This window comes from Epinephelus lanceolatus, chromosome 10 (assembly GCF_041903045.1).
Source record: "Epinephelus lanceolatus isolate andai-2023 chromosome 10, ASM4190304v1, whole genome shotgun sequence".
In the NCBI taxonomy this organism is placed as follows: domain Eukaryota; kingdom Metazoa; phylum Chordata; class Actinopteri; order Perciformes; family Serranidae; genus Epinephelus; species Epinephelus lanceolatus.
The window spans coordinates 29,603,496-29,630,873 of record NC_135743.1 but is presented as its reverse complement, the minus strand read 5'-3'; the positions used below and the strand labels follow the sequence as shown (position 1 = coordinate 29,630,873).

General features: G+C 42.4%; 1 protein-coding gene across 4 annotated transcripts in view; it reads left to right on the top strand.

Moving 5' to 3' along the window:
• Positions 1-27,378, top strand: part of LOC117265752 (RNA-binding motif, single-stranded-interacting protein 3-like) — a 149,044-nt gene that overhangs the window by 22,900 nt on the left and 98,766 nt on the right. For 2 of the 4 annotated variants that reach the window (XM_078171919.1, XM_078171920.1), the window contains exon 2: positions 17,307-17,491. In XM_078171919.1, coding sequence (XP_078028045.1) covers positions 17,307-17,491 — 185 coding nt within the window. Of the gene's footprint in view, positions 1-17,303; positions 17,492-27,378 lie in introns of all 4 variants that reach the window. The other 2 variants (XM_033640428.2, XM_033640429.2) reach the window with 1 other exon arrangement.

Sequence of the window (27,378 nt, the reverse complement as noted above, 5' to 3'; positions counted from 1 at the left end):
TGAAACCTTGAGTCCTGAAAAGGCAAATTCGATTTACAACCTGTCATTTTTCTCCGTGCCAAGTCAAGCCTTAAATCATCAAATGAATGACTTTAATCCCAAGTCATGCAAAAGCCCCTGATGCTGCACAGAACGTCTTCCTCAACTAAACGCAGATTACAACTAAAGTGAGCCGAGTGTTTATCGAGCTAACAACCGTACGAGGGGACTAACGTCTTGTCGCTTTGATTTGCCCTAAGATTTGTTTTGAGAGCGTGACAGCGAGCGTGAGACAGATAGAAGCTGAGAAAAGTGTCACGCCCAGATTCATGAGACGGGGGTTGGCGGGCCTGCTATTGCTGTTTTGGCTGACTGTGTTATACCTGGAGGGAGCTCGATGCTGCCGCCGCTACACTGTAGCCAATTTAGCTGGAGCACAGCTGCTAAGAGGCTCCCCGAGGTGTGTGTGTATGTGTGCTTCAGGATTAAGCCACAACACCAATTAAAGCCTCAGACTGGTTTTTTAAGGATAAATTATTAACAGCAGAAGTGACCTCTCTGGTGGCCTTTCCTCCCCCCTCTGCTATTCTCCCCTCCTCTTCCTCTGCTTTCATCAAACTCCGTTCACTTCCATCTTTCCTGTCTTTGCTCTGTACTCCCTTTTGTTTCACTATTTACTGGTGTTGTTTGTACAGTCTATAAAAGATTATGGGTGGATTTGTTGGAATGTTTTGATATTTTACTCTTCTATTTTAGTTTTCAAACTGAAAGTCCACTTGCTTTGAGCGTCTCTGAACTTGCAATTCAGAATCCAAACTCTCATCTTCTCACCAGGCTAAAGAAAAGGCAAAGTTTGGGATATGTTCTATCAGCAAAGCATATTTGAGGAAGATTTTTTTTCCCTTTGCCTCTCTCTCTGACTCTAACGTCTGTTCCCTGTGATATTTCTCTTTCAAGATGTGTTTTCCCTCGCTGAATACTTTGGTATATTTATGCCTTCAGGATACAGTTGGACTTGATTGTTGCTCTATGCAGCTGCATTCCCCTTTTTCCCTCTGTGTTCAATAGCAAAAGCATGTTAGCCAGTAATGGATACTTTTAACCTTTTCCAGGTAATTTGATCAGGCCTTTAAATCAATCCAAGCACGCACACACTGTCTCGGTAATGATCGGCGAATACATCGACTGCTGCTCTCGCTGTTCGGCTATTGTTTTTTAAATGGGCGAACCATGTCTCTTTCTGGTTTGATGAATGGTTCAATGCTGGATTCTGAATTATAAATGTGAGCTGCTGTGTATCATCTCTCACAGGGACAAAAGAGGAGTGAGAGTTGAAATGGTTTAGAGACCTAAAATGTATTTAACACCGGGGTTACTTCGTGCTGTCAGTCAGTATTCCAGCAAATGGAATTTCCTGTGGAAAATGGTGCGGCATCCCCTCACTATATTATATTGGTCCAGTGGCTCGTCATAATCCAGATGCAATTTGTTTTGGCAGTTGACTCTATTAACATACGATTGGAACACAGTGTGCAGAATACAAATTGTGAGTTTCATTTCAGCAGGAAAGTGCATACAGTGGAGGTGCATTTCTGAATGAAATTCCCGAGTGTAAATTTATTAGGCCTAACTCGTATCATGTGTGTCTGATACTCCAATTTGCCTCTCTCGTCTGGCTAGCTGTGTTATGTATTTCTCTCTGCCACATTTTTCTTAGATGTTTAATCTTCCACCTGAGAAATAAAGAATGTAATGATTTGACTGAGCTTCTACCTTTGTTACGATGCCCTATTATGGATTTTCCCTCTAGATATCCTCAGGTCATCATCTGATCTCAGTCAGCGGGCTTGGATTCCACTCAATATGTTCTTACACTCTGATCTCTTCCTCCCTCCCTCTACCCCTCCCTCTTCTTCCCTCTTTCCCTGAATATTTGCTCCTCTCAGATTTGATGAAGGAATTTAATTAGAGCAGAGAGAGAAACAGGAAGGAAAGAGGGACAAAGTGAGGGAAGGAAGCAAAGTAATAATGAATGGTCAGTGACCCTGAGAGCAGACGAGGTAAAGATAAGTGTGTTTAAATCAGACCTGGTCGATCTGGAGGAGAGAGGCATATTGAACCTTGTTACTCCATTAGACGCGACTGTATATAGATGTAGTGGTGCATTGATGCTGCAACATTGCTTCACTTACGAGGAAAATTACCGGTAACCCCTGAAGTACCCAGGCAGGATCACGAGTTGAATAATCCATGTGCAGACGCCTACTGCACTATCACATGTCTGTGTTCGCTAGCATAGCTCAGCGAGATGACCTTAAAATGGGAGTTCTTGTTTACAGAGTTTTCATATGACTTCCATTAACATAGATTATGTTGACAGAATACATCAACCTTGGATTTGTCTTACAGTGCAGCTCAGCTGTGTCCTGTTGCTGAGTGCCAACACACATCCTACAATTGTAGGGAGATGGATGTGGATTTATGTTTGCAAATTCTCAGTTTGGAAAGAATTGTGAGATGTTGAAGAGCTCAGACGAATATGTATAGCTTCATACTATGTGGTCAAATTAAATATTTTTCTCATTATGAAAGCTAATCGGCTATTACAACTTTGGCAGCTGATAGCCAGGCTGCTAATTAAGTACAGTAGTTTTTCTTGAGTTTGCTAGCTAATATTTAGCCTTTTAGTTGTTGTAAGGACTGTAATTACATTTCTAAAGATTTTTTTTTAAATATGCAAGTTGCCTTTCATTGTGTTTCCTGCAAATTATTAAAGTTTAGCAAGCTAACACACCAAACTAAGTTTTTACATTAGCACTGTTGTTGTTAGCATGGTGACATTAGCACTTACCCCAAAGCACTGCTGTACAGTGTCAGAGCTGCTAGCATGGCTGTGAACTCTTACAGCTGAAATACATGGGGCACATGGACACAATGCATCATGGTGATGCAAAGGAGTGTTGTTGGTTTTTTTTACCTGCTATATAGACTCTGTCTTTGTAGCACTTGGTTGTGTGTCAGCTTCACTGTGTGCATATTGAGTTTTGCCAAGTGATAAAGCAGTTGGTTTTGCAGATCTGGAAGCATAGGCTAAGTTAACTGATAATGAATTATATCATTAAAAGGACTGTTTTAATTATGGGGTCTTGGATGCATTGATGTCTTTTATGTGAAATGTGAAAACATCTGCAAGGTTGCTCTTCTGCATCGCATTGCCTTGGTACAATGAGGTACTCTGTTCCGAAGTGCCTACTACTTCTTTTTAACTTTTAGTAGGTACTGCAGCTTTCTTCTCAAAGAACGTACTGTTTCATGCAGTATGCACACAGCTCCTACTGCAACTACTATCATAACAATGAATCCTAAACTTGACCCTCTTGCTTATACTTCCCTTACCTTGGGAAAGAAACAGCATTCACCAAACTCGCCAGAGATTGAGGTCAACACGGAGAGCTCTGCTGTTGTTACTTGACAATGTATGTAGTTGTAAGTTTTAGGTTATAACTGCATACTTGTAAATTCTTCACGACTGTAAAATAACATAATGTTCTGTTAATGTTCTTTTTATAGTTATTTCCTTTTGTTGTCAGTATCTTTATAATTGTTTTGCTCACTTAAACAATTAGGCTAATATTCCTTTTAATATTCGACTGGTCGTTAGTCACTTGAATGCGCTGTCATCTGTCATTGCAGCTTTTGGCAGCTGTCAACCAACTGTCAATCATGTTTACGGCTAAGTCGATGTGACGTATCTTCCGCTACGCAGAGATTGTGGGTCAGAATAGCCATAAAAGCATGCTGGCTTGCATACTGCAAAATGTGACCAGATGCAGTAGTACATCTGCTATTTTTGGCATACTGCATTTGACATACTATGTATTTGGACAAACCAAACCTTCTTCTGGCATACTACATAGTATGGGTGTTGGAATGCACAGATATTTGTTTTAAAAAGGGCCAGCTTAAAAATACAGATGAGCAGCCCGATGCTAGCGTGGATGCGCGCAGCTTCAGTTGATTATAATCGACGTGTTCTGCTGGGGGCATGCTGTGGCAGACATCTCGCACCGCGTCTGTGCCCTATGTATTTTAGCCAATAGCCTTATTGTAACTATAGCTATAAGAAATAAACTGAAATGGTTTGCTACATTTTTTCTTTTTGTTTTCTTTTATGTGTTTGTACAAGTTGTGGCACCTCCTCGAAAGTATGATAGTTCATTTCAAGGGTTACACAAGGGGTTATCCTGGTACACAATATATTTTGACACCAATATTAACCAATGTGAGATAATATAGACTGGCAGCGACCCTGCTTCATAACTTCCACCTTTGCAACAGACTTTCACACCGCAGAATCTATTCACCAACACCTGATTTCATTTCTTAGCCGCCTCTTCTAGTAATGTGATACATTGCCATTCCTATTTCTTTAGCCTCATATGCCCACATACTGTATGTCACGACCTGTGGTGTTGCTACGGCTATAGATATTTTAATTGATTTGCTAATGAGAGTAGACCCCCAACATACAAGCGCACACACACACACACACACACACACCTGCCAATTGCTTCTCTCATTGTTGCTGTGAGAAGACAAACCCAACACACAAGTTTGCCCCCCCCCCCCCCCCCCCCCCCCCCCCACACACACACACACACACACACACACACAAGCCAGTTCCTATCTTTTGTTCCTCTCATTGTTGCCGTGGAGAAACATTATTCTGTCTGCACACTTATTCCATAGTCTCCATTCTTTGACCTGACGCTATATAAGCATTCTGTCTTATTCTTATGCCCTCTTATTCTGATGGTAATTTGACTGTCTGAAAGGACTGGCAGAGGATTGTTCTGTCTCATTCAACAAAATACGCTAAAAAGTCATTCCTGGGATTAAAAAAAGCTCTGCGGTGGATTTCCAGGGCTCTGTTGTCGTCTCTGCAGTTGCCCGTCAGCCCCCTGTTCATATGCTAATGAGCTAGAGCTTGATTGTTTCCTCATATTTTAATCTCCTGCACGGTGTTGGAGGAAGAAGGGGGGTGAGGCGCAGATAGGAGGAGTGTGAGCACGAGGAAGAGATGAGTCGAGAGGAAAAGAGATGATGGACCAGGAAAAGAACAGAGGGCAAAGGCTGCGGGCAGCTGAGGAATGGAGAGGAGGAGAAAGTTGAAGACAAAAGACGACGGAGATGAAGTTATGTAGGAGAAGGAAAAAAGCAAAATATTTGACTGGAACAGTTAAGAGGTGAGGGACATGAGAGGGCAGGAAGATATTATTAATATGCAAGGAGGAGACGATAAGATAAAGAGGGATAGAAGCGCTGCTGGATGATAAGCGGCAGGTAGGAATATACAGTTCACCTTATAAGGAGACATCCAGAGTTCATTAGCAGTGACAAAGAAGTGGAGCTGCTGCTGTTGAGACTCTGCAATATTTAACATTGCTTTAGTTTAAACTTTGAGGGGAGTCACTGAAGAACAATGAAACTTCCATACTTTCCCTTTTTCATGTCGGTCTGTATAAAACCAATCACGAAGCGCTGTCTGCTGCCGCTCATCACGCATACTGCTAGAGTTGAAACACTGACCAGGGGGCAATAAGAGGAGGAGCGAGAGAGACTTTCTTGAATAAACTAACGTGTCATTTGCATAAATATACATAATAAAAGAGCTTTGTGCAAAGCTCCTCTTCAATATGCATTTTTTTCCCCCCTTTTTGTAACTCGCATGCTAGAGGTCATGCAATTAGAAAGGAAGAATGTAGCATATGATTTTTTTTAGGAATATACCCTGAGAGGTGAAGGAAAATAATCACAGTGGGAAGTATAGTGCGGTGGAATGATTTTCTTGGATGTCACTCAGGAGGATTTTTTTTCTTCTTAAAAAAGAGGGCAAGGTCAGGCACGTTAGCATAGGTAGATTTGTTAGTTACTGTGATTGTTGCAGACAGCAAAGGCAGCACGTGTATAAGAAAATAGCTCAGCAAGGACTTGAGTCTGAGCCAACATGTGCAGTATACATGTACAATATGACAGATGTGTGCTGGCAGACTAACGTGTCTTAAAGGGTTAGGAAAACTAAGTAAAATCCTTCCTTGGCCTTCATGCCAGTAAGGACATTAAAACTGAAAAAATGAAACATAGGTGGCTGTATTTTTGGGAGACGTGCTGCTATGCACCGACCAAGGCTTTTCGTGTTGCTCTTTTTTTCGTCGTCGTCTTTGCTCTTTTTTGGAAGCACTGTCTTGGCCAGGTATATCTTTCACATACCCAGAATTCATCACTACATTTTTATTCCATCTTAGCTTGTGCCCATTTTCTGTCAGCTCCAGACCTAATAGCAGAGCAGTAAAATGTCCTCAACATCCACAGCTCCCTGTTTGAGAGTACACAGGGCACCAACTCTATCCCCAGGAAAGAAGATCAGTATTGGACAATTCTTAAAAAAACCCTTGGATTTCATTCAATGCCCGTGTTTTTTTTATCCAGTGTCAGTGTTTTTCAAATTCTAACTTTGTGATATTGGTAAGGTTGAGGAATGACTGTGGTTAGGACAAATAAAATACAGTTGCAGTGTGTAGGATTTAGTGCCAAGGAGCGATGAGGTTGCAGAACTGAAACTTGTGTGTGTGTAAGAGAAGTACGGTGGCTGATGTGAAAATGCGCATAGCCCTGTCTTAAGCCAGTATTTGGTTTGTCCATTTTGGGCAACTGTAGCACAACATGGCAGACTCTGTGGGAGAGGACCCGCTCCGTATATACATATAAATGACTCATTCTGTCATTCTGCGGTAGGGTTGGGTATCGTTTGGGTTTTTTCCGATACCGGTGCCAAAATGATATCTGAAACAAGATTTTTTAGAAAATAAAGCACAAAATAATGATGAGTTACATTAGAGAATGACTTTTTCTTTCTCAAATCTAAATTTGAAATTGAACAAAATATTAGTCCTTACTCATTCACTTAATGAATAAAACCTAACCCAACTTCCATAGTTACAGTGCTAATCACAGCAGCTTTAATTCTAAGTTGGGATCAATAATTGTCTGCCTGCAGGAGAGACTCAGCAGCCAGACATTTCTCCATTATCTGTTAAGGAGCTGCTGAGGTTGTCACTTTAATGAGAATAGCTGGTCCAACTTAACATTCTACCTTTAGTGAGCCTGGTCAGGTTCCAATGGGAGTCTAACTTAGCTCGCTATCTTTGGGGCTAACCCCCTTCGATAACCTCACTTTAATAAGTAGGAGGTAGGCAAGACATGTGAACTTGGCTTGGATCTTGAAGAGCTGCAGCATTTATTCACTGACTAGTAGCCTAAACTGTACACACATTGTGCTGCTACTAACTGTATACTCTCTGCTCCGGTCGCTGCAGCCTCACTGTCATCGTCACTGTCACATCGTCACACACACACACACACACACACACGCACTCTGTCTTACTTGCTCGTGCACTCTCTCACTACTCACACAGTCTGGCACTGAAATGAGACACTGAAATTTGCATTGTGATGCAGTCTGGTAGATATTGGTTGTATAGAAACCATCATATTGGCCCGAGGTTTCAGTGCCCATCCCTATTCTAAGGTAATGAAAACACAATGACTTTTATTTTCAGATGATTATAAACTACTGAAAACATTGTTATGAATATTATATAGCATTTCTGTCAATAGATGCCCCTTAATCCTTCACACTGGACCTTTAAATCTGGAGAAAAGTTACAGCTAATAAAAATGCAAGCATCACTTACAAGTCAGACAGGAAGCAAACTGCAGTCTCCTGTGTCCTCTCCATCTTCAACCAGCCTGTTGTTGCTAAGTGTTTTTAGAATTGACTGCACTTTGACCCAAGATACAAATACATGAAGATGATTGTACCAACTTCTTTATGCAATTCAAGTGCTAGAGTTACATTCTGTGAACAAACACACACACACACACACACACACATAGAGAATACACCCAAATATAGACACGGTTGTTGCACAAGCTTATGTTGGTGAGTTTTTTCTGTTTCCCACAACCCCACACACAAACACACACACACACACACAAACACAGCCTTGACCCCAAGAACAATAGCTGTGCAGCCTAACGCAGATTCAGATCCGTTAAACAGCTTGCCCGTGAACTCACACATAGCCTTGACACCTCCGCTCGCTCTGACCTCCTCAAAAACACAGCCACAGGAATTCACCGAGAGTTCAGCAACATCACTGCAGCCTCTCCATCATCTCCTTATCTCCCACCAGGTCAGTCAGCACCAAGCCCAAGCTAGATGTCCCCCTGGGATGTTTGTGCAGCTTGTTTATGACAGCCCAAGTGTTGTTGATGCTTTTGTTGCTGATGTTTAACAAGAGAGATAGAGAGGTAGAGGGACGGAACACAGCGTTCCACTGGGATGTAACCTACCCGACCTGATCTTCTGAGGAGATGGGGGGAGTCGTTTTGGAAGGGGGCGAGAGCGATGAGAGAGGGGGGGGGGAATTAGGGGAGAGGTGAGAGATAAACAGAAAGACTAAAGAGACAGAGAGTGGGAGCATATGAAATGTAATGGCGGATAGATGAACAAGCAGAAAGCGGACGACAGCAGAATGAGAGATCAGTGTTCATCACATTGCTAGTTCTAAAATGAAGCAACGAAAAGTTTATTTTCACAAAAAATTAGCACCAATAGAACAGGTTTTTATTAAGAGAGAGGAGGGAAACATTTTGATGAAAAAGATAAGCAATTCAATCAGCAGATTTTTTTTATACAAGTGTTCCAGTATGTAGATACTACCTCACATAACGTCTTAAATTTCATTTTAAAAGCCACACAAATGTGGTATTCTTCTGATGTGAAATGAAATAGGTCATGCAGACTTCATCCTGATTGGCCAACTCTCTGCATTTCTAATTAAAGTGATTCCACCCCCCCCCCCCCCCATTCTGATTGACCTTACAATGATCTGGGCTGATGAAACTTGCAGACACCCTGGTAAAACATGATATCCAGTTATTTCTGCCTCAAAAAAGTGCAGAGTGTCTGCAGGTCCTGAAAAAGTTAAACAGACTTAAATTACAATAATTATGGCTGTATTAGCTTAGGGGTATAGTTAAATCTAGTATTACACTTGTAAAATAAAGCGGTTGGTGTGGTGTTTTTGTCCAGTGACAAATAACCCCAATTACAAGGACTCATGTTTGACATTTATTTCAACTGCGTATTTGTTCAGGTACTATTACTGGCAAGAGTGAAGCTCTTTAAAAGTTTTAATTTAACATGCAGACACTGTGTATTAGTGCGCTTTATGTAAGGGTAAACTTGAATAAGTGCAAACCATTCTTCTGGAATTCCAAGCGTTTCCTGTGCTTTGAAATTATTTTATCAAATAACCCTCAGGTGTGATTTCCCCACACATATAATTTACTCTCCAGGCTATACTTCTAGCCTACACATTTGTCAACCAGACAGTTGGAAACCTGTAAGTATACCATATTAGATATCATTAGGCTTCTCTCCAAGAAGGCTATTTATACCTGCAGGCACCATTAACTGAACTTGCCGCGGTCTCCTCGGCTTCCTCCAACATAAATATTCTATGTGTCCTTCCTTTATTTAGATAACTTCAAGCAATTATCTTTTGTGTGGTGATTGCAACACCCTGAGGCCACATCTCCCAGTCAAACAAGCCCTAGACACGATGGTTTGGCAATCGAGTTATTTTTGTAAATTCCTGAAAAGATGATTTGTTGTCTTTTCAAGGTTTCTGACAGAAGCGGTAGTCAGGGCTTAATTTAGCTGCTTGTGTAATCTCTAAACGGGGACGGTATATTGGGAGCCATGTTTCCATTCCAGTGTATTCATAAGCTCTTCCTTAAACCCTTCCGCTGCTGTGTTTAGAGGCACAGAGAGTAAGAGAGAATCTCAGCACTGGACCCAAAAATAGCCCACATTCTTTCCTCTGTGTTTCAGGAAGCATCGGAAGAGGCCGGAACAACCCGCTCTCCCATGTCCCCCTCTTTTCTTTCGCCATTGTCCCATCCTCCTTCCCCTTATCCTTTCTCACTCAGTCATTGTCACCAGCCGTCCCTCTTTCACCATCTCTGCACTCTTTTCTCCGCCACCTTCTCCTTCACCGTCTCTTCTCCCATTTCCTTTCCCCTTCCTTCTTACCTTTTACCCAAAGTTCACCCCACTCTGGGACTGTGCAACTTCTTTTCCTCTACTCTCCTTCCTCTCTCCCATCACTTAGTGAGTCTTTCCATCCCTTCATGTCTAATGGACGCACAGTGACTACTGCTGCGTTTGATCCTTGTTAATGTCTTTGCATTGTGTCTTTGCACGCCCACATGAGTGAGATTGTGTTGCATCACATTAAATGCACATGTGGGAGCATATTTGCCAGAGATGAGTCTTATTAAATGTATAGAAGAGTTGTAGCAGCAGATGAATGGGCTATTACTGGAATCTCTCAAGCCGAGTCTCTGTCTTACACTTTGAGTGTGTGTCTTTCTGTCTGTCTTTTATCTCTGCATCTCTGTCGCGCTTAAACGATGATAAATGTGCACGGATACAGCAGCAACACGCTGACACACACACACACACACACACAGAGCCCCAGTATTCAATGACGAAAATTGTTTCTGATTAAAATAGCAGGGGAAACCTGACCTTAGCAAGGTCAATGCACATTTACCAGAACCGAGCTCTGTGTGTGTGTGTGTGTGTGTGTGTGTGTGTGTGTGTGTTTTCAGGGCTTTCCAGGAGCTACTCATTGTTTGGAAAGTGGAGAACTCCGTAGGGACAAGAGAGCTATCAATAGACAAGTGTGTGCATGGATATGAGTTTTGTTGCAGTCATCACAGTGTGTGTGTGTGTGTGTTTAGTGTGTTTTTATGTGCACTAACCCAGCCCTGAATAAAGTAGTGGATGGTTAGAGAGGAATGGCAGCTTTCACAGAATGGGCTGCATGACAAATGGATGGTGGATGGCGGAGTAGTGCCCAGTCGTATCAGCATTTTAGATGGCCAAATTTCGTCAGAAGAGGTTCACGTGTGGAAAGTAAATCTGCACAAATTGTTTGCATCAGAATTTAGACATGCAAACTCTCGATTTTGACCAATACCAAACCAATTGACAGTGTTGACCTCTTAGGAAACAAAGAGCCGAAGAATCTTCTTTTGAGTTTGTCTCGTGAGTGACCCAGCAAACAAGCTTGTTAACTGACAGTTAAAATAAGACCAAAGAAAGCAGCTGTTTCAAAGAAATAGAGATCAAATATTTGTTGGATTTTATAATTATATCTATTAAAGACTAAAACAACATTGTCTTAGTAAGGTCTTGGGCCATCATGATCGTCTGCAACAGCTGCATCGTGCCTTATTGCAAGAAATTTATCAAATGCTTCATTGTGCTTCACACATATTTTTTTTACAGTGTCTTGAGAATAAGCAGCTACAATTGTTTTCCTCTGTTCTCAGCTCTCTTTGCATTTCACTATCCAGACAAATATGCGCTCATTAGGTAGTCAGCAGCATGCACATATATGACACAGAGCGCCGATGTTTCGCGGTGTGTTGGTGCTCACAGGCTCAGCCGTGCATGAAATCTACGAAAAACCCGGTGACTGTGTTTGCTTTGTGTGACAGTTTGTGTCGCTGCCTCTGAGCCTTTTTCCCACTGCGGGAGCTGCTCCACTGTACTAAGTGTGTCAACAATACCAGCTGAGAGGCAGCCTTCAGTCCACACGCTCCGACTGCAGAGTAATCCTTAAAAGAGAGAAGCTGGGAGAAAGAGAGGAGGGAGGAAGGGGAGGGAGAAATATAGAGCGAGTATGTGGGAAGTGGAAGGATAGAGGTGAAAAGAGCAAGAGATTGAGCGATGGTAGAGTCGAATTTGACAGTGAGCGAGAGAGGGAGAGGAGAGGAGAAAGCATGGTTGCCAAAGAGAGAGAGAGATTTCAATGTTTCAAAGGATTTCCCTATCACAGTCTCTGACACATTACATACACAGCTCACTATCGGCCCGACCCTGACAGCAGCACAAATTGGCTGAAAGAGGTTCCCTGGGCAAGGCCTTTGATCAGGTGTGTGTGTGTGTTGTGTCAGCGAGTGAGAGGATATTTTGTATATTTGTGCATACCTGGACATCTGAGTGTGTGTGTGTATACGCGAGTGAAGAAAGGCTCTTTTCTGCCCCAATAATGGAGGAATGAAATGAATGTACACAGATAAGGCTGACAGTGAGCGTGTGAATAAATGCTGCCAGTCTGGTTCTGTTTGCACACGCATATTGCATGTGTCGGCATGTGTTGTATCTTAGGCATGTTATAGCTTGTATTGTGGTGATATTTCCCCTTCATTTCGGCCTGGGGTCTTTGGTTTGTATCTGTCACTTCCCATCAAACGTGTATCCATGCCGTCTTTCAGAGGTGGTCGGTAAACAAACCCATTGTTAAAAGGCTCATATCGAAGCAGCCCTCGACACAGTTCAGGCTTTGAAGCAGTGAGGTTTTCATTATTGTGATCACAGGCGCCGCATGCAAACACGTCCACGCACCTCTCAGTACAAATCGCACACTGCTGGGCACTGAGCAGCTCCTCTGAAGGAATTTAGAGTTTGATGCTTTGCTCAGCATGTTTGTTTTCTATCAGCTAAAAAGTGGTCCTTAATGAGAATACAACTTCAGCAAATCAGTGTTAATCTTTTTTTGTCAGTCTTTACAGTAATGATATCAAGACATTTCAATTATATTTTCAGGATAAGCTGATGTTTTGAACATGGCTTTAGTGGTGATCCTCAGGGACCCATGAATGTGCACAGTGTTGGGCATTAGTGGTCCCCAGAGGATGAACCCCACTGACTTTGGTGATACCTGAATTTTCCTCCACATAATGATGAAGGATATTTTGGGGTTGTAGTGAAAAAAAAACTTGCCAACTGTGGGATGCAACTCCATATTTAATGTCCTTTGAGGGTGCATTTTAATGATTTTGGCGATCCTCTGACTTTCCCTTTAGTGCTAGAAGCAGGTTGACGTGTTTTGATTTTTGATGAAATTGATTGCCATTAAATTTTATACAGACTTTCACATGCCTCTCTGGGTGAACTGTAATAACTTTGGGGATCCATTCATTTTTAATCTAGCACTATCAGGTCAAAAATAGTAATACTTAGGCTTATGATCGAATACCTGCATTATTGACATGCCCGTCAACCTCAGCAAATGTTAGCATGCTCACTACGATGGTGAACATGGTAAAAATTATTGCAGTTAAACATCAGCATGCTAGCATTGGTGGTGCAGTGGTTAGCATTGTCGCCTCACACCCAGGGTGGGAGAGCCCGTCTGTGCGGAGTGTGCATGTTCTCCCCGTATCAGTGTGGGTTTACTCTGGGTGCTCCGCCTTCCTCCCACAGTCCAAAGACATGCAGGTTAGGCCAATTGGTGACTCTAAATTTCCCATAGGGGTGAGTGTGAGCGTGAATGGTGGTCTGTCTCTATGCGTCAGCCCTGCGATAGTCTGGCGACCTGTCCAGGGTGTACCCTGCCCTTCGCCCAATGTCAGCTGGGATAGGCTCCAGCCCCCGCGCGACCCCCAACAGGATAAGCGGTTACAGAAAAAGAATGAAATGAATGTTAGCATTGTCATAATTTTCATGTTAGCATCTTAGCATTAGCATTTAGCTCACTAGCATGACTATTGACTCTTAGTCTTGTTTGTACACAAATTACAAGCCATTAATTATGATTCAGAAAACCTATTGTCTATGCTACTGCATGAATAATGATAACTTTTTATTATGTATTAACCTTTTGATATGTGTATATTTTTGATGAATAGTTTGGTCTGTAAAATCACAGAGCCCAAGACAACATATTTAATTTGCACCAAAAGTCCAAAACCCCAAAATATTCCATTACACTGATACATAACCAAAACAAAACAAAACAACAAATCTTATCCTACATTTGAAAAACTGCAACTTTTGACAACCTTTCTTTTTTTTATAAATGGCTTGAATAATTCATAGATTATTGCTCACCTGATTAATTCATTAATTGAATCATTACATTTAAGCACTAGGGAGGTTTATGCATTTTTCACATTTGTATCGTCAGTGGTTTGCAGACTCATAGACAATATTATCTGTTTCTCACAGTATTGGGAGATATTATGGAAAAAAATACCAAACTGCAAATGTAAGGGTTTTAGGAGTCACTTGCAATATAGAGTTGTATTTGTCACAGCCATTAAAATGAAGTATTACCCAGTGTAGCCTTTTTTCATCTCTGTACTTTGTCATGTTTTTGTTGAAGTGTATAGGCTCATTCTGGGTTGTTAGTGTGAAGCAGTGGCCTGTAAATGACACTACTCCACAGGCACCGTCTCCTTTTACTGCTGCATGTCTGCTGTACATGTGTTGAATCCTGTTAGCGCAGTCTGTCTGAGCTGCCAGAGCGCTTGTGTATATATATGTGTGTGTGTGTGTGTGTGTGTGTGTGTGTGTGTGTGTGTCTGTCAGGAATTGTCTGCCAGTTGAGGGAAGTACAGGTAATGGATTAATATCAGAGCTGGCTCAGGCTCCCACATTGCTGTGTGGTGGCAACCTGTCATTATCACAAACACAGACTCACACATACACAAGCTCACACACGCTCTCTAGCACTTGCGTACACACTCACATCCACATATATCCGCCAAATACAGTACACATCCAAACGCACATCCTGTCTCACTTGTCTCTCTCCCTTCCCTCCACTTTCTATCCCTGTCTCTCTCACTCGTCACTGTGGCACACAGTGGAACCGGCCTGTGATCATCTCCAACTGCAGCGGGTTCTTGAACTTGTTCCATCCAGTTCCCTACAGTGGGACCAATGCTGGGTCCAGATTTCTTTGTCAAGCCAGTGTGGCTGTTTTGCTCCAAACATCAAGGAGGCAGACAGAGTGTTTTCAGTGCTGTTGTCATATGAGCCATCGGGCTTGTTTACTTCCTCCAAACTTAACCTAATAGTTTGCCTACGGCAGCGGGCAGGCAGGGTTGGATGTTTGCACTCTGAACCCATCATCCAAACACTCATTAATCCTCACACTGCCCTTCCTCCCTGCCAGAAATGGTCATCTTATTAAGTCATTTAGTCAGCATTGAGCTGTGTAATTGGACAGTGGAGACCGATAGGGAATGTTTGAGTAAGTTAGGGAAGGTAAAAGGCCCAGGCCTGGATTAAACACCGGATGACCTGGTTTGTGCAACATAACACGGTGCTTGACTTTAATTTCTTAAAGCACAGTAACTGTGCCAACGGCAGTATTGTGTTGTTTAAGAAATAGTTGGCACTACCTTGAAGTAGGAAGATTACAGGTATTAAGAAAATGTTGTTAGATAGAAGTGTGCTTAGAAAAGAAGTTAAATGACCCCATTTTAAAATTCAGTTTTAGATGAAAAGCAGACCATTCTCCCCCCAACAAATGGCTTCATAGGTAATTTTTACAAGCAGCTTATTACAACCCATGTTTATATTTATTGTTAGACAAAGTCCATGTACAGAGGACATGGACTAATGGATTGGTAAAACAAGCACAGGACTTTCACCCAGGAGACCACTCGTCACGTAATGTATTTAACTTACGCCATGCATGTGATGTGATGCCATTTTGTCATATGAACTCTGTACAATGTCCAAAGAAACAGTTCCGGACATTGCCTGGAGTTTCCCTTTAACACATGTAGCACACAACAGGAGATTGTTTGTGCCAAAGGCATTCTCACCTACTGGAAATAGTCCATTTGGTTTAGGTGAGGGATGGTGCTTGGGTAGAGCATGTAGGAGGGAAGACATATGCAGATTACACCATGGTCACGAAGCTGGTTCATATAGGAGATTGTTTGTGTCAGAAGCATTCTCACCTACTGAAAATACTACTGTATGTTTGGTTTACGCAAGAGGGGGTCCCTGAGTAGAGTGTGCAGGAGGCAGGACATGACATGGATTACACCACAGTTACATAACTGGTTCATAATTTGGTCATAAACAACAGTCTCTTGCCCTTCATTATTTAATATAATGTTTTCATATATTTTTCTAAATAATATGTCTTACTATTACAGCTTCAGGTTTTACCGATAGGAGTTCCTAAATCTTGCCATCTCTGCAGTTAAGACAATTTTGTTGCCCTCTTTGTTTAAATCACTCTTCTTCTTCACCCTCTGATGTTTGTTTTCGTCCGGTTTTGCATGAGCTGCATAATAGAAATGTCATCAACACGCCTACGCGCTTGCTGTGAATTGTCCGAATAATTACCTGCTTTATTCACATATGGGCTCGATCAGACATTAGATGGATTTTGTACTAGGAGGCTGGCAGGGTAAAGTCTGTTTGATCCAACTGATTCGGAAATTCGCATTCCCACATACAGCTCCTCCGGGTAATGTCTAGATAATTCCACGTTTGCAGTGCATGTGTGAAAGTGGCGTACATTAACTTACATACATAACTTAAAGTACGAAGCAAATATAGTTATTTTAACTCAAACTATGATCTTTGCCTAAACCTAACCAAACTGCAACTGTTTCACAACATTAACTTGTAGTCACTGGATGTAACTCCAGTTCTTTGAGTAGGTGAGCCTGTTAATGGAACCACCGGTCATGTAGTACAACATTTTGGGAGTCATTGGTAATGATCTATTCTATGATGTGTTGACTTAAAGACTTGTCAGGACAGCTGAGGCAACTTTTAAATGCACTCACCATTGAACAGGACTCGCGCTCAGAGCCTTCTGTCCACTGACACTTTGTAAACCTCTTTATCTTTAACAATGCTGCCAGTAGCTTGTGACATTTCCTGCTCCATAACACAAAAGCACTGTAACTTACAGAAGGTCACTCCAGTCATGATAATGAAACTGACTGAATAGGAATGTTTATTGCGCTGTCATCAAAGTGAACTAAAGCTAGAAAAGTCATTGCTAAGAAGCAGCACAGCCTGTTATCGTTATTGATACAAGCACCCGTAGTAAAACTTTGTACCGAGATCATAATGAGCACTGCTAATTACACACATCCTGCTTCCTTAATTTGATGTGCTTCCTGTTGAATCAAGTTATCGGTGTGGGACCTGATGCAGGAAGAGATTATTCCAAAGGATGTGAGTTCGGTAGAAAAATGAAGTCGTGTTTGATGGGTACGACTGACAGTCTGAAAGTGAAAATATTTTGTGGCATTATAAAATCGGTGATTAGAGGAAATGGCATACAAAGCTTGAACTTGTTTTTTTGTGAGTGTTGTGACCTGAAGTGACCTCTCCCTCTTTTCTCTCCCCGTCTCTGCAGCAGTCCTATGCTCCTCCCCCTCCGCCAATGGCTCCGCCCAGTCCAGGCACCACAGGAGGAGGAGGAGGTGGAGGTGGAGGAGGAGGTCATGGAGGAGGGCTAGTGGAGCAGCTAAGTAAGACCAACCTGTACATCAGAGGTCTGCCACCTGCCACCACTGACCAGGACCTCATCAAACTCTGCCAGCCGTGAGTTCTGTTCTGTTCTATTCAGCTCTTTTCAACTTAATCTAACCCTGTCCTTGCTCTGCAGATGCATCCTTCAGTGCAGCTCAACTCAGTTCATTCCTGCTCTGCTCACTTCAGCTTGTGGTAATTAGTCTTGCGTGAGTCCAACAGCAGCTTATAATGAGAATCAACAGTTTGCTCTTGACCTCTTTGCCCACCCCCCCGTGCTTCCTCAGAGGAAAAAACACAACCCAGCTGGGCCTAACCCATCCGCTCTCCTCTGCACTGGGTCATCTACACACACATGCTGCACAAGGACAGATGCATAAATCCTTTTATCCACCAATAGGTGATGCAAACCGCTCAATCTTTAACACATTTGAGATATTTCTTGCTTAGAGACATGGAAATAATTTAAAGCATGGTAGGTCAGTCCACTCTTTCCATTGTACATGCACTAGATGTGTTCACGACAACCGAACGTTGTTTGCAAAGACAGTCAGACACATCCCGCTAGGATCAATCTTCAAAATGAAAACGTAGTAAGTGTACAGTTAGGCTAAATAGAAATGTATATGCATTGTGGTTATTGCTACCAAGTTATACGAGCACAGTGTGAAATGTAATGATTTTAGTAAAAGGTGTATTAGTTTGGTATTGGAGCTGATATCTTCATCATTCACCAGCAGCCATGTTATGTCTGAAGAAACTCTGATCTGTTGTTTGTTTTAACCCACTGTGCTTTGGCAGCAGCAATTGTCATACACAGTTTGTGTTGTAAATGCCCCATTGCTCTCTGTTAAAATACTATAAACATTGAGATTGAAAGTTCCCCTTGGAAACAACATTTGACAAAAACATTCCACCACAAGGTCCTCTCAGTAGCTGTTCTGGAGCTTTCATTCGTTTGACTCGATCTCCCACAGCAGATGGAGTCTGTAAAAAATAGAATCAGAAAGATAAAAATGATTTAACAAAAGGAGTAGCTGTTTCTCTGATAGATTGTATTTCTAATCATATTGGATACAAACAGGATATGGATAAAGGCGAGAATTTTCTGTGGTTTGATTACAAAATAGAACTTTTAAGGTGTGGGCAGATTAAACTTTTCTTAACGTGCACATCTTATCCATTAGATTGATTTTATTCTAATTATTAATAATAAGCATTATGCAAATGTGGTCAAATGTACTTGATTGAGACCTTATAATAATATTTCTAGTCACAGTTCAGAAACCAATTTTACACCAAATAGTGTGAGCAGGTCAGTGCTGATGACGCATTTAAACTAATATGCTTCTATGACACCAGGAGATAGCTACACTAACAATAATATAGCTGAGTGTATCTATTTTGCCTGATAATATATTGTTGACTGATGTAGTTATCCTTGACTGCACTAACTTTAGCTGTTTTGGCACTTCTCCTCCTTGGTGCTAAAAGTCGATCCTGCACATTTAATTCCCAATAGTCCCCATTTGGACAAACAGAGTCAACACAGAATGTAATGCAAACGATAAACCAGCTCTCCCAGAGAGGGTCTTGTTCGCCTCCAGCTATTACCTGATATCATCAAATGTAATTGGAGAATGATATATTGAGCTAAATATTCCGCAGGTAAGGGCTTTAAATGATCTCATCAACATTTCTAATTGATCTAATTGATTTTGGAATAAAGAAAAAGGTAGAAAAAATGAAATGTGAAGACTATAACACACACAAACACACACACACACACACACGCTCACCATACCTTGCCCTTCTGTGTGTCAGCTGCAGTTCAAGCCTGTTGTATTTCAGCTTAGCCCTGGAGGCGTTCTGGAGAAACAGGGTGAAAAATGGGGGCCAATAAAAGTTTCATTAGAGGCCCAGTCAGTGTGCCAAGTGGCCAGTAACATTTAGGAAAGGTCAGCGGGGGAGGAGGGGGTCTGTGTGTGCTGTTGGGCAGCAGTCTTTGCCTTGGGTTTCCAACTCTCTCCGGCTTTCAGAAATAGACTGAATGGCAGTTTCCTGTCACTCACTGACATGACATGCACGCATGCGCGTGCACAAACACACACAAACAGGGGTTTCATTCATGCACACAGTCACAATGAATAACGGAAGGACAGTCCCTCGATGCTGACACACACACACACACACACACACACTCACACATACACAAACAACTCAGTGTCATCCTCATCCTTATTGTTACCAAGCGTGGCTTTTTTTGTGTGCCAGCCCGCCCACCAGCACCATCCTCTCCCTTCCTATTTTGTCATCCTCCTCATTTCCTCCCTCCATCCTTCTCTCTCTCTCTCTCTCTCTCTCTCTCTCTCTCTCTCTCTCTCTCTCTCTCTCTCTCTTTCTCTCTCACTGCCCCCCTCCTTCTATCCCTCTCTCCCTCTCTCTCTGTCTCTGTGCCAGTTCTCAGAGTGTCAGTGAAAAGTGCTGTTGTCAGCTGACATTTCCAATCACTCCCCCGGTCGCCCAAACTATGGACACACTTTTAACGTCTGGGGACAGAGCAGAACGTGAGCGGAATCTAAAGCGGAGCACAAGGGCAATTTCTCTCTCGCTCGCTTGCTTTCACCCACACTTGTTGTCTCTCTCTCTCACCCTTACCATTGATTCACTACTCCTATCTATCTATCTATCTATCTATCTATCTATCTATCTATCTACGTCATGATGGAGGGGATGTATGAGGGCAGATGAGCTTTAACCACTCAAAGCCACTCAAAGGAGAAATCGCTGCAGAAGAAGAAGAGTATAAAACACTGAATGACTTCACAATCTCTCGTTAATCCGCAGCAGCTAAGTTAGAAAAACCAAAATCTTGCTTTAAAACCGGCAGAATGGTTCATGTAAATTTGACAAGCGTCACATGAACGTGCCTGATGTTTTAGTAGCGGTTGATTCATGTGAAACCTGAACCCTCGAAATATCTTTCTACCCTGAAATATAGTATCTAGTATTTCAAAGACAGATTCCATCCAGCTAAATATATTACTTCTTCTTCAAGCAATATTGCCAAAAGTGTTTTGTTTTTGTTTTTTTAACAGTTGCTGGTAAGTGTCAATTTTGAATATATATATCTTGTGGACTGAAACACTGGTGTAAAGCCAGTACTTGCCAGTGGGCAAATGGCAAGACACCAAATGATGATACCATTAGGCCTACTGTAAACAGTGTAGTATGGCACTGTGCTGTACTTAAACAGTGGGGCTTATTATTCTGGCTTAGTCTGAGTAGAATATTGTTGACAAAACTGTTGAGTTTCGCTGTTTATTCTTGGCCTTGGAAACAGTATTTGACAAAACAATCTCACCTCAAGGTCTATTCAGTTGTGGAGCTTTGGATCATGATGTCATCATGAGCAGATTGAGTTTGCTCATTTGTCATAGCAATGTAAATAAATGTCCATGTTAATTAGCTCTTACAAAACAAACAAAAACTGTATTTTTTGGGAGGGAGGACATAAGATTTTTTCCAAACATTTTTTAGTATTCATTCATTAATTTTCCGTAACTGCTTATCTTGCTGGGGGATCAAGGGGGGCCTGGAGCCTATTCCAGCTGATATTGGGCGAGTGCAGGTTACACCCTGGACAGATCGCCAGACTATTGCAGGGCTGACACATAAGCCCTTTTTAGATAGGAATTGTGCAAATTTGCAGGAAAGCCCAATCAGTCTTCTTTCAGCATTGACAGTATAAAAACAAAATCGGGGAGTGCGGCAAAATGCCGCCTACCTAATTTTGTTTATACAGAATGTGCCTTTTTGGGGCAATGGGGGGCGTGAGCAAGTAACAAAACGTGTAGCTCAGCGTGTGATGTAAACAGTGACGTGGGAGGGAAGCCGTGGCTAGTCAGTCCTTCAGCGATTCTCTCGTAAGTCGGCCCGTTCTTCACTGTCCCCGTCATGTGACGGTTAATGGCCTCTTTGTTTGCGAGGGCAAGGAGGGCACGCATTTCCTTTTCTCCCCAGTTGCTCATCTTTACAGTGTCTGTCAGGTTTACGTTTCCCTCTTGCTACTAGCTGTTCGCTAATTCCTGCTATCAGTTGTTTCCTGTTTATCATCAACAGCTCCTCCCACAAGTCATCAACAGCCCCTCCTGTTGCGGAAGGCCGCCTCTGTCTTTTTAAATGAAAAGGGTTCCTCCAATATGACTACCCTACGAGGTAGACACTACCCTGTGTGTCTAAATGCTCGCAGCTTGCCGGCAAAACAGCCCAACATCCGCGGAAAATCTGGCAGTGTAAAAGGGGCTATAGAGACAGACAAACATTCACGCTCACATTCACACCTACAGACAATTTAGAGACACCAGTTAACCTAAGCTGCATGTCTTTGGATTGTGGGAGGAAGCTGGAGTACCTGTAGAAAACCAGGAACCCTCTTGCTGTGATGGGACAATGCTATCACTGTGCCGCCATCTTTTAGTAATTTTTATGAAATGAATTGAAAGGCCCTGTGAACTCTACACTATGAGGTCACCCACCTCCATGCCCCAGTAAGCATGATGAAAGTGTCATTTGTCACACCTTGGCTGGTGCAACAAAACTAACTGTGGGAGAGTGAGGCACATGTCAATCACACACAGTCTGCACATGCCCACACAGTCCTGAGAAGAGCTCTAATCTGCCAGAATAACTGAAATCACATGTGTAGGTGTACCACAGGTGTGCACAGGCTTAAAATAAGAGCCATCTGTGTAAAGTATATTACATGTCATTATTGATTTCCTCTACTGCTTCAAGTTTGTTGGATCTTACCAGGAACATACCCCAACAGATGAAAAAACTGCAAATTAGCAGGGTAAATCTGCCAGTATGCTCCATCTGAAGTGCTTGTCAGGTGGTCGAATAGCTTTTGAAACTCCCTCCACCCACATCTCCGACATCATAATTGGGGCAGTAGAGGTGAGGGGCTGTGTCCCACAATTTCGGTAACTTTCTGAAACTGATGATTCAATATTCACACCCACCTCATGCAGAGGTGAGAAAGACAGCAGGCTTTGAACTCCTCTCTCTACCTTTCCTTTTTTTCATCCGTTACACATCTATTTCTGTCACTTTTTGGATTTTTAACCGAGTCCAACACTATGAGTGCTTTCCAGGAGAGTCTGAAAGCACATTCCGTTTTTCCAATTTGAGCTATTATCGAATCTTGCTCCTCTCTGTGATGACTGGCGTTTCATCCCACCTGTGAGTGTGCGGCCGTTTGGAACAGCTATAAACACTTTTGCCCTCTGACATTTTAACACATTGTACGAGCTAGTTCTTTTCTGGCATAACCTGCTTCACCTTAGGGTCAACAGTCATGTTCTTTTACCAGAGCTCTGGTAGCGCTTTCACACGTAACTTTGCTGTAATTATATTGATCAAAAGAGCCTGTATTTAGGGTTCTAAATGGAGAAGGTATTGAGCTCTCTGAAGAGTTATGGCCAGCGATGTAGTGGAGATTATACTCATCTAAACTCAATTTACCCTCCATTGTATTTGAAATAGAGTAATACCCAGTTTCTTGGACTGACATAAATCTTTATGGCAAACACACTTTACCCCACAGTATTATCAGATGAGGCAAAATATGGATAAGAGAAGAAAAGAAGAACATCAACTAATGCTTCTTTGGGGTTTAAAGTTGTGATTAGTTTACCCAGTTTATTGCACTACTGCTGTAATACCAACTCCTGAACGCACCACCTAGCCAGAGTGCCTTGCAGCTACTGATTTAAACTTCACAGAAAGCCTTTTTGGCAGATAAACTCAATGTTTCAGTGACATCAAGCTATCTTCTGAATTCACAGCACATTGCCTTTTCATCATTGAAACACTCGAGGACTTCATTTCTTTATAGTGCCTGAGCATGTTAAATTACATATGGGGACTGAGTTCGAAGACTTCTGAGGCACTGCACTCTCTCAGTCCCTCCTCTGTGTTTGTCTGAGTCTAACTGGCAGAGAGTGGGGAAAAATGAGGGAAGTGCAAGAGACAAGACAGCTGCATTGGATCCCCAGTTAGGGGATACCACACACAGAGACCAACCTGCGTGTACTCTTAGGCATGCACGCCCACACACTCACACTCTGACACATACACAGCCTCAGATAGAACAGGCACACGTTACAAACACACAGATTGCGCACATATACATAATGTATATATACACTCACAGACATCCTGAAGAGATGTGGCAATGATGCGTGTGCGTGTGGTGCGTGGGCGTGGGTGGCAACCGTGCTTCAGTAGACATCAAACGGTGAGCATCCATAGGCTGACGGTGCTCCACAAGGAAATGAAAACACAGATCTGACGCTGTGGGGGCCCTCTGAGGACTGTCATTAATACTTCACACGCACACAGCCCGGGTGCACACAGATTGTGTCAAGCCTGCCAAAATTGGGTGCACTGAGTTTCGCATTGACATTCCTCCTTAAATCTCGACAGTTTGGAAAATACTGTCAATTTCAGCGGTTTTACTGGGCTTTGTGTGTCGCACTTCTTGGTGGAGAAAAAAAATCAAAAGTTCAGATTTGGAAAAGATTCTGAGGCGTTTCCATGTGTTGAAGAAGACATGTAGCTTGTCCTCAAAGGTCTTCACTTTTTTTTTGGGCTTTGTAGCATTTTTACAAAGCCAAAGAAAGTAGTGTTAGGCTAACCAGCTACTCCTGACATGTACTTTATGATATAAAAACAACTTTTTGACAAAATGTAGATACTTCAGCAGGGTTAGGAGTTATCTAAAGGTGAAAACAAAGTATGAATTTGAAGGATTTATTTTAATAGCTTGAAACAAACAACACAGGAGAAGTGTAAAATCAACTTCTTATTCTCTCAGCTGTTATATGATGGCATCTTCTGTAAAAATTGTATTTATGTACCTGTGTTCTTGAGGTATAAGCTCTGTTGCGCACACAGGAATCAGGATTTGGAGTAAAAGTGGTGTCTGGCTGGGGCTGACAATGACAAACGTTTTGGAACTGGGGAGAAATGGCAAGACATAAAATGGGAATCTATTTAGCAGACTGGAAATAATCTTTCAGTGCCATCTCAGCCTGTATATACAATGACACAAACACTCAATAGGAATCCTTACATTTATTAATCAGGGAATAGAAGAGTTTGGTCACAGAACTACAGATCTAGCTGTGGTTTAGATCACTTTGTCAGGCATGCTGTAAAATGCTTCACAGTTGCTTCACACTTCACTCCCATCATGTAGTCTTTAGTCATGATTTGCATCCAGTGGAAACAAATGACATACTCAGAACCAATTCACTCACTGCTTCTTTGGCACAGTGGGGAGTAATGGAATAAGGAAGTGCTAACCCCGACCATCTGGCTCCTTGTAGTCCTTTGTTGTTATGTTGTAAGTATTTGAATAGTTTTTATGAGTGTCTCATGTGTCACTGCCGTTGGGTCAAGTACGGGTCGATGGTATTTCAACTCGCTCCAGCTTCTGCTGGAATCAATGAAAAGGTTCCAGTTGGGACTTTAAGACAGGACAGGACATTCTGCACTTTTCCTCTCTTCTCGTTCCACGCTCTCCTCTACCTCCTTACTTCATCATCTGATCTATTATCAATGCTTTCTTCCATTTCTTCACCACAATTGCTGTAGCTGCCTGGATAAAATGGAATTTTACCACTGAATCAAGTTCAGAAGGAAAGCACTATTTTGGATGGTGCAGTCAGTGTTGCTGTAATTTGACATTTCCCAGAGGCTATGGTGTCATCCCTTTCTCCTCTCTTCTTCTTCTTTTGTTTTTCAGTCTGGCTAAATTGTGTAACTAGAGAATGTACAGGTGGATTTATACTTGTACGTCACACACATTGATCTGGGGATAACACAAACACAGCCACGCAGTAAATATACCCCGTATTTGTTTTCCACTTTGTGACAACTCGGAACATATTTTTTCAAGATTCATAATGTGTCAGGCCAGGTACGGCTCTCTTTGTCTTTCTCACTGTCTTTCTTTTTCACACACACAGACACACACACACACACACACACACACGCGCGCGCAAACGAACAAACAGTCTGGAAATGTTTCACTTTTCTGCCGGGAAAACAACCTGCCAAAACACCGATGGTGCATGAGATTTTTGTCATGCATTCATCCTCACTCAACAGGCACATTCACTCACACACATGCACCGTAGATGTTTACACTCACACACTGACGCATACACACACACACACACGCACTAAGTTTGAATCACACTGAGGCTGAAGTCAACAAAGAGCTGGGTATTGCCAGATGGTGTGTGTAATGTGTGTGATTACCGCTTCGGTGTTTTTGATCTGCGATGTTGCCTTGCGCGTGCGTCTGCATGTGTGTTTGTCTTTGCGTATGTGTGTGGGCGATTAGTCCTGCCTTGTTTTTTCAGAGTGTTTTCTACGCCTTCAACAGTTGGATTGCTCCCCAAAACCGCAGGCCAAAGACCTTGTTTACCACCAGGCATGACTTTGTAAAAAAAAAAAAAAAAAGAAGGAAAGAAAAAAACATCCGAACAAACATTATATTTGGTGGATTTGTAAATACCCTAAAAATATCCTAAATTGCAGGAAAATGTATGAAAATTGAGCATTGTCTGAAGAAGTGGTGATTTTCTCTCTACCAATTTCAAGATCATAAGCTGCTCAGCTGTCGTGTTATGTGTGATAGCAGCCTTTTAAAGCCTTTTTTTCTGTCTTCATTTCTAAAGTCTCCTGTCCCAATAGAGTTTGATGTGAAGCTGTCAGGCAAGCGAGTCTCTGTTCTCTTCTTCTCACTGACAGAAGCAGTTGGCTGACAGAGACTCTCCTGATGGTGACAACTAAATGATCTCTTCTTTATTAAACACCTCTTACTATCTCCCTATCGCTCCCTGACTACCTCGCTTCCTCCTCGCCTTCAGTGTCTCTTTTTATCTTTTGACTGACTGCTCTTCCTCTCCTCATCTATTTCTCATTCCTCCGAGTCCCCCCCCCCACCTCCCTTTGCCTTATTCACCCTCTCGGGTTGTAACCTCCCACACTGTCTCCTCTCCTGATTTCTCTATCCTCTCTGTCTCCCTCTTTTTCTCTAAAACGGAAGAGTGAATATGTTTCCCTCCCTCACCTGTGGCCATCGGCCAGTCAGCCAGCTTGTCGGTCTGTCAATCTGTTTGATAGTCACTCAGCCAGCCAGTCAGTCATTGTGCAGCAGTGTTAAAACATTAATTAAAAAGTGTCATCCACAGAGCTAGGCAGTGATCCAGACTGATCTCAGCGATCCAAGCTTTCTCTCTCAGTCCCCCCCCCCCCCCGTCTCCTTTTTCCCTCTCTCCTCATACCTTCTCAGCCTCTTTCTCAGTTTTCTGTTTTCTCGCCCCTCTCCTTCCAGGAGGACTGAAAGACTGGGCTGATAAGAAACATTATTAACTTCTCTCTGAGAACAGAGAGCTGGAGAATAGAAGTGGGATGGAAGGGGAAATAAGGGACGAAGACAAAGACAGAGGCAGGGGTGTCAAACGCAAGAAAGAGAGTAAGGTAGCGAAACGGATAGACATTAAAAGTGGGCAGTGGGAACAGATCGAGAGAGAGGTATGGAGGCTGTCTGTCTCTCTTATAGGCCCTCCAAGCAGGGTGCCATACAGATGTCTAGTTATTATCATCATTTATGAGACAGTACTGTCTGTGTTCTGAGGCCTACGGGTGAGATTTGAAACAGATAAGGACAGAATTGACAGATAGTGGCATAGATAGAATAAAAATGTAACTGTGATGAGTTGGAGTCTCTTGGGGACACCCTGAGAAGCTGTGTTACATTCAGACTTTGTTCAGTTTTGTGTGCCAGTTTAATTTTTTGAATGCTTTCTTTGCTTCCTGTTGAATTCAAACTTTGTGGAAACATTTTCACAGTTGCACCTAAAAATATTATTTCAGAGAAG